This window comes from Lepidothrix coronata, unplaced genomic scaffold, assembly GCF_001604755.1.
Source record: "Lepidothrix coronata isolate B3197 unplaced genomic scaffold, Lepidothrix_coronata-1.0 Scaffold100, whole genome shotgun sequence".
Taxonomy (NCBI): domain Eukaryota; kingdom Metazoa; phylum Chordata; class Aves; order Passeriformes; family Pipridae; genus Lepidothrix; species Lepidothrix coronata.
In genome coordinates, this window is record NW_016690280.1 from 835,534 (window position 1) to 843,883 (window position 8,350).

Sequence of the window (8,350 nt, forward strand, 5' to 3'; positions counted from 1 at the left end):
TAGTCTTTAACTGGACCAGGAGAGGTTCAGGTTGGCCCTCAGAAGGAACTTCTTCACGGAAAGGGTTGTCAGGCTTTGGAAAGGGCTGCCCAGGGAGGTGGTGGAGTCCCAATCCCTGGAGGTGTTCAGGGAGTCACAATCCACGTGGCAGTGAGCGCTCTGGTCTGGTTGACAAGGCAGGAATCGGTCACAGCTTGGACTCTTGGTGGTCAGGGAGGTCATTTCCAACCTCAGCGATTCTGGGATTCTGGGATCCCACTCCGTGCCCAGCATCAGACACTTCATTAAAGGGAGGTTCTAACTGCTGATGCTTTAGCGCCCAGTGAAACGTAGACACAACTTTATTCCTCGAGTGTATTTAAAGGGGAATGTTTCTCCTTTCGATTTGAGGCAAAACAACGGCGGGAAGTGACTGCGTTTCGCAGCCTCGGCTCTAACGATGCAGGCAGGGAATGCCTCCAGCTCCTCCTGCGCGGGGGCTCCGCCACCGCCCGCCTGCCACATCCCACAGCCCGGCGGGAGGAGCCGAGGCGTCCCACGGACCGGGCCGAAGGACACCGACCCCCGTCCGTATCCCAGTCGCTCCCGTCGCGGCCACCCCGCGCCGCCCCGCCGCCATTGCACCTCCGCCCCGCGGGCCGTGAGGCGGGGCCAGGGCGGGGAGGGGCTGTGGGCGGAGCCAGTCAGTGGGCGGGGCCAGGCCCCGTGGACGGGGCCCCATGGTGCGCACGCGCGGAGCGGCCCGCCCTGTCCCGGAAGCGGTGTCGCGGCCGTGACACGTCGCAGGGGCCGCGGCGGGAGCGGAGCGGGGCCGGGTCGGGGCCGCGGGTGCGTCCAGGACTCGACCGGACCGGACCGGACCGGGCTGGGCTGGGCCGGGCCGGGCCGGGCCGGGGGCACCACGGGGAGGAGACGGCACGGGGCCACCGCGGGGGTGGGGCGGAGCGGCGGCCGAGGCGCTGGGGCAGCGCGCGGCCCGAGGAAGGGAGGGAGGGCTGGGGGCCGCGGCGGGGGCCGAGCGGCGGAGCAGGCAGCGGGCAGAGCGGGCCCGGCCCCGGCCTGGGGAGGGTTCTGGACCCGCCTCGCTGTTCCCTTGCAGAGGTGGCGATGTCCGGGTTCGACGGCTTCAACACCGAGTTCTTCCAGACCAGCTACAGCATCGAGGACCAGTCGCAGCCCTACGACTACAACGCGCGGCAGTACAGCAAGTATGTCCTGCGTGTGCCTGTGCACCCCCGGCCCCCCTCGGCGTCGTAGGGTCATGGATGGGGTTGGTTGGAAGGGACATTAAAGTCACCCCTTTCCACACCCTGCCATGGGCAGAGACACCTTACACTATCCCAGGTTGCTCCAAGCCCCATCCAGCCTGCCCTTGGACACTTTCAGGAATGGGGCAGACACAGCTTTTCTGGGAATTCCATCGCATCCCCTCACCAACCTTCAGAGGGAAGAACTTCTTCCCAGTGTCCCATCTAACCCTGCTGTCAGTGGGAAGCCATTCCCCCTTGTCGTGTCACTCTGGGCCCTTGTCCAAAGTCCCTCTCCACTTCTGTAGGCTCCCTTAGGATGCTTCTGGGACAGTCTGTGTATTTGGGAAAGGACTGGCATTTCAGCCAACTACTGTTCCCTGTAAATGAATCCCTGTTGCTCTGTTTGATGAAGAGCTTAACTCACAGTGTGTAAAAGGAGATATAAGTTTTGTGTTTAATTCTTTGCCTGCTACATTTTAGAGCAAGTACTAGAAGACTGAAAGAAAGGCTATATGAGTAATCTTAATTATCTGAGTAACCTGCATCTCCTTGGGAAAAGAAATGGTGTTCTTCTGCAAGTCCTTCTGCACTTGGGGACTAAAAATTAGTATCACGCAAATGAGCCAGCAATGTCATGGTGATTCCCAGGCTGCAGGAGGGAAGTGTGGTGGATGTTCCTGGGTCAGGGGAGATCCTGGGAGCCCTGTGTGACTATCCAGCCTTGGGCTGAACGGTTTGGCCACTTCCATATGATGGATGGAGCAGGTCAGTGCCTGTTTGTGACCTGAACAGGATTACAGTGCTGAGACTGAACTCTGCTAACACAAGGAGAGAAATGACAAGGAGTTCTAAATTTTTTTCTTTATATTTCCAGAGTTAAATATTTTGGAGATGTTTACTGAAACCTCTGTGGTCAGATTTGGGAATGATCAGTGGCCAGAATAACTCGGGAGTTTGTTTAGGGCAGAGGATGTATTTGATTGTGCTTTTTCATAAAGGATCTGAGTACAGGACCATCTAATGGGGCTTTTAAGAAAGAAAGAGGGATTTGCTGTGGTTTACTTGCTGAAATACGCTTTGCCTTAGCAGGAGGTGTCTCAAATGCAGCTCTCTGTGTGTCCTAATGAGGTGTTGTGCTTTGCAGGCACTATGGAGGCTACGAGTACTCTCAGCAGGGCGGGTTTGTCCCTCCCGACATGATGCAGCAGCAGCAGCCCTACACGGGGCAGATCTACCAGCCAACACAGACCTACACTCCTACTTCAGCACAGTCTTTTTATGGAAGTAATTTTGAGGATGAGCCGCCACTGTTAGAAGGTATAACTATATGTTATGGCCCAAATCCAAAACTATTCCTAGTTTGGGGATAAGTTGGTAGCATTGTGTGGATTCCCTGCTGCTGAAAGTGCTCAGTGGATTTGAAATTCTCATTGATTTTTTTTTAACCTGTATTTTGGTGTATGAAATACCTGTTTTTGTGTGAACTTTTGCAGTTTTCAATTTGTGCTTTATTGCTTCACACCAGCTGCCCTGTGGCAGATTTAATCAATTAACTGGAAAACCTGACTGCATGAAAAAACCCTTTATAGTTCTGTTGTTGCAAATAATACAGTCAGCAACTGCCCAGTTTTGCTAAAATAAATGGCTGCAGGAACTTACGGTTTATTCTTGGTTAGAACTGGAATGTTTCATTACCAGCAAGGAATGCTAAACACTGCAGAAATGCCTGTGTAGAATACAGCCTGTGCAGAGTGCCAGAGCGGATGTTCATGTACTGACTGGATTGATGAAATCAGTTTCCAGCTTATATCCATTATTTTTCAGTTCCAAACAACTGAATAAAGCCTTTATTGTTGCTGGGTAGAGAGGCAGGTGTCTGTCACACCTGCCACCTGTACCCAGTCACGATACCTTCCACCCTCTGGGCTTATTTTAAGTTATTTTTTTAATTTTAATTTATTTTTTATTAATATTCAAATTAGTATTTGACTTACATAGATGCTTCCCAGAGCAGTGGGCAAGATGTAACTGCATCTTAACTCGGGTTTGAGGCACAGCTCTGGGCAGACTGGAGGGAGGGAGACTGGAAATCAAACCCAGCTGGAGGGAGCTGGAAAACTCCTTGTCACTAGACACTGCTCCAAGGAATGAGGGGTTTTTAGTGGGCTCACTGGCTGGTGTGTGAAAGGGAAATCCCTCAGAGATGATTAACTGTGGAGAAGCTCCTTTGAAGTAGAAATCCTTGAGGCAGCAGTTGTTGGAGACCTGGGGAAGCTGCATGATCTGTGCTGATACTTTTGGTGCACCTGCTTTTGGTGCACAACAGGGAACTAGGCTGAAGGAACCTCTAGGCTGCCCCAAAACACTGTTTATGCTCTTACCTGGTCCTTCAGAAACCACCTGGGCACTTCCCAGCTTTTGAGACCAGGAATGTGTGAAGGCAACACAAGGAAAGATGGGATCAGTCAGTTCTCTGCTCCCCATCGGGTGGCTCTGGACACATAAAAGAGGAGAGGCAGGGAAAACTTAAGAGTCGAGCAAATGGGAGTGACAGGAAGGGGAGGAGTGAAATCAGTGTGCATCATTCTTTTCATTTGTAGAACTCGGGATCAATTTTGACCACATCTGGCAGAAGACACTGACGGTGCTGCACCCCCTGAAAGTGGCCGACGGGAGCATCATGAACGAGACGGATTTGGCCGGACCCATGGTCTTCTGCCTGGCTTTTGGAGCCACGTTACTGCTGGTGAGACACTGCCTGCAAAACGTGGCTGTTTGTGCATTAATGTTCTTGGAAACACTGGGAAAAGAGCCACGTTACCTGTGGGTTTATTGGAAGTGACTTCTTGGCATGGAGGACAAAAAAGCACGTCCTGGCCAAGGATTTCTTAGAGCATCCTGAGTTGGAAAGGACCCCCAAAGGTCATCAAAGTCTGACTCCTGGCCCTGCACAGGACAATAATTTGTAGCTATATGGAAGAGGCACTGGGACCTCACACACCAATGGAATCAATAAGTCCTGGCATGTGAGGTGTGACTTTCAGTGTCAAGTCACTTCTGAAACAAACCTGCTTTCACATTCATTTATTCTGCTTAATAGGTCAGTCAGTGGTGAGGCCTGGTAGGTTTTTTTAATTGAGCTTAATTGGAATAAGATTGTGCTTTAATGTCTCACAAGCGTCAATGATGAGATGACAGAGTAGCAGCAAACAGTGTTCCTTGGCATTGAAAGCTTCAGGGTTTTTAATCAGTTTTTGTCTTTGAATGCCTCAGGCACTGCTTTTCATTTCTGCCTAAAATTTCACGTTGCTGTGACAGTTAGAACACGTTTTGGTACCGAGGGGACTTCAAACCCACTTCAATAAGTAACCTTTATTTATGGAAACTAGGCCAGTCAAATTAATGAACGTGTTTATAATAGATATGTTTGAAATTTCTTTTCCTAAGAAATTGTTGGTTTCTCCTGTGTGCTTTCTTAAAAAAATCCATGGAATGAAGTGAAAGGAAGTGAGCTGAGCATGGCACAGGTCGCAGAAAGTGTGATTGTTTCCTGCAGTGCTTGAGGAAGAGGAGAGTGGGGTTTTAAGTACCTTTAGGGGGGACACCCTGGAAGCTGCACCCTGGGAGCTACCTGGCCCCATGTCCTGTTGGGTGTACCTTGGGGCAGGGAACCATCAATTTTGGCCTAGGAAAACCAGGTGATGGAATAAGATACACTGAAATAATCCAGATGTGCTTTCTGCATGCTTGTTATCAAGCAAAGTTTGATTTTTGACTTTTTAAAATCTATCTGAGTTAATCCTGAGTTCATACTCAGTCTTTGCAGCTCAGCTTCAACTGTTCCTGGGAATTATAATTTACCTTGTGCCATAACTTTGTGCAGTCTGTCACAAATTAAAGGACTTCAGCTCTGGATTTCTTAAAAAGTTCCTCAGTTACAGTTTGTCGGTCTTTATGTACTTGTTCTGTAAAGATTATTATTGCAAGTAATCAGTCTGCACGAGCAGTTATTGATTAAACCTGAAGAGTTCATAGGCTGAGATCAGAGAATAACAGTCTGATAAAAATCTGTTCATTAAGATCTGCAGAGTCAGGAGAAATTCCAGCCTCCTGGGTGGCTGGAGCGTGCAGGTGCCCTGGGGCTCAGGTCGGGGAGGAACTGCCTGTGGGATGTGAGGGTGGGGGTAAAGGGGAACGAAGATACCTGTAACCATCCCTTCCTTATCCCTGTGGAGGTGGATAGATTTTTATCCCTCCCGTAACTAGCACACATCCCTCTGCTTGGCTTCCAGGCTGGGAAAATCCAGTTCGGTTACGTGTACGGGATCAGTGCAATCGGCTGTGTGGGGATGTTTTGCCTCCTGAACCTGATGAGCATGACTGGGGTCTCCTTTGGCTGCGTGGCCAGTGTCCTGGGATACTGCCTGCTTCCCATGATCCTGCTCTCCTCTTTTGCAATTGTATTTTCACTACAGTGAGTACTTATACTCTATAATTTGATAAAAGATTCCTCTCCCGGAATGATGAAGGAAGTTATTGAAAGGAATTTTCATATGCAGTGATAAAGCTTTGTGTAATTGAATATGACAGGTTTTTTTAGTAAGTGTAAAAACATAATTATCAACAGTTTTCAGGTATTTACTGGGGGAGAGGTGAGTGAATACTGGTTTTATCTCAAAGTCAAGTGACAGCTTTTAAATAGACTCCAAGAACAATCTCAGGTTTGTTTTCAGCCAACTCTGAATCTCCCAGATCTCAGTACCTGTAAAGTCTAAAAGTAAATATTATTTAAGATGCAAATTAGAATTTTACAAACAGAAGAAAATGAGTGTGGTTCTTCATAACTATGAAATTAGGGACTGAAAAGAAACAGCTTGCCACAATTAGTTCACTCACTGCTTTTATGTTTTGTATGCACAGAGTTAATTTTGAGGGGATTTTATGCTGTTGCAGTTGACTAATACTGTTCTGGAGTTTCAGAATCACAGACTGGTTAAAGTTGGAAGGGACCTTAAAGCTCATCCAGTTCCACCCCCCTGCCATGGCCGGGGACACCTTCCCCTATCCCAGGTTGCTCCAAGCCCTGTCCAGCTTGGCTTGGACACTTCCAGGGATGGGCAGTCCACAACCTCTCAGGGCAACCTGTACCAGTGCTTTTAATGGGTCTATTTCATTTAATGTCAAACATAAAAGCTAAAATTCACCATAGAATCTGTACAAGGTGTCAGATGAGTCCAGGTGTGACTCCTGTTAAGTATGTATACACATGGCTTACATGAATTCTTTTTTCACCTTTCCAGGGGGATGATGGGGATTATTCTCACGGCTGGAATTATTGGCTGGTGCAGCTTTTCTGCTTCCAAGATCTTTATCTCTGCCTTAGCCATGGAAGGACAGCAGCTCCTCGTAGCCTATCCCTGTGCTTTGCTGTACGGAGTCTTCGCCCTCATTTCGGTGTTTTGAACAGACTGTCCAAACTGGGGGACTCTGGTGGGCCAAAAGGAAAATCCCAACTTGGAACTTGGAATTGGACCAGAAACAGCTGCAAACAACTGTCTCATGTTGCTATCATGAAACTTAGACCAGTTTGAATCACCTGGAACAATGGAAAAATGTCTCGTGTTCACTTTTTTAGGACTTTGAATACTGTTTTCAATGACCTGGGGTGCCCAGAGCTTTAATACGTGTTCATGCTTATCAAGTTCCTGTGATTTCTTTCCCATTCCTAGATCTTTAGAAAAAGTAACTTTTGGTCGTTTATTTGAGGGTTGTGATTTTTGTTTGTTTGTTTTGTTTTGTTTTTTTAGGGGAGGGAGAAGGGTTACAAAGGTTATAAATTGGTAGATTTTTATCCAAAACTGTTAATGGAGCTGCCATGGATTTGGGGTACTCTGTATAAATCTGCAGTAATGAGGAACCTGTTTCCTGACCCCTCTTACCAAAAACAAAATGCACAAATGAACAAAAGGAATTAGACTGTTTCCTATATCTTAACCAATATACTCTTAAGCTCTTTGGTCTCAATTATTTGTTCATTTTGCTGTGAGAGTATTTCAGGATTTAAGATACTTAAATTATGAATTAGAAAACAGATGCTTAAAAGTGAAAGGGATCTGTAATTCTGTCACACTTGAAACATGACCACATTTGGGTGTCTGAGTAGCTTTATGTTAACATGGATTTCTGAAGAGGACTTCGACAGAGGTTCTTTCCTTCATGGTGCACATACTGGTAGATGAAGAGGAATCTCTTTTGCAGTACTTCCAAGGAAAACACCATTTTGAAAACGTTAATGCTTGTCAGTATTGTAGTTACTGTAAAATAATTTAAGGCATATTGATTAAATTTTCCTTAAATTTTGAAAAAGGTCTTTGATCTTCCTAATCTTTCTTTTTTAATGTTCAGTTACTAAAATAGAAACTTCCATATCGAAGCAAAATCGCAATTAAAATTGCATTCCATGAGTGGATTTGGTATTTGCTTCAGTCACAAATAGTTAATGAGACATATAACCTGGTTTTCAGTGTTAATCACAAGAATTCTTACAAGTGTGAGAAGTGGGAAAGTAGAAGTGGTTGTTCTTCACAAAAGCACTTGGTAATTTGTAAAATAAGCAGGAGCAGGCTACAGACACATTTTTATACAGGGGAGGTTACTTACATATGTAATAATTCCATGCCCCCAACCTGGAAATGAAAAAACTCTGGCAAAGTGCTGGATTACAACTCCCTTTATTTCAGCAATTTAACCTGAGGGATTTAATGTCACTGCAATGATTCAGGTGTCACTCTGGTGTCCCTTTGTCCTACCCATGGAATGAGCTATTCCAGAGTTGAATCAGCTCATCTCTGTTCTGTTATCACTTTCTGGTAAGACTCCACTTGGAATCCATCTTCAGGGGAAGCTTTCATCCCAGTGACAAAGGAATGAATCATTCCAAAGGCTCAGCACACACTTTTGTTTGTTTTCCCTTAGTTCTGTACATTCTCCTTGAAATATCTTCCTAGTGCCACTGGAAGTTACTGCCCAGGTCCTTTGCTGGCCAGAGGCAGCTTCTGCTCGTGTCTCTGGAAGCTGTGGGAAGTGTCTCTTGAGTGTTA

At 46.8% G+C, this 8,350-nt stretch overlaps 1 protein-coding gene across 1 annotated transcript; it reads left to right on the forward strand.

Annotated features, from left to right (window-relative positions):
• Window positions 1–728: 728 nt before the first annotated feature.
• YIPF5 (Yip1 domain family member 5) lies at window positions 729–7,618 on the forward strand. Its single transcript, XM_017822904.1, has 6 exons — window positions 729–828; window positions 1,100–1,208; window positions 2,395–2,567; window positions 3,851–3,996; window positions 5,543–5,724; window positions 6,551–7,618. The coding sequence occupies exons 2-6, from the start codon at window positions 1,108–1,110 to the stop codon at window positions 6,711–6,713; spliced, it is 765 nt and encodes a 254-aa protein (XP_017678393.1). The 5' UTR covers window positions 729–828; window positions 1,100–1,107; the 3' UTR covers window positions 6,714–7,618.
• Window positions 7,619–8,350: the final 732 nt, after the last annotated feature.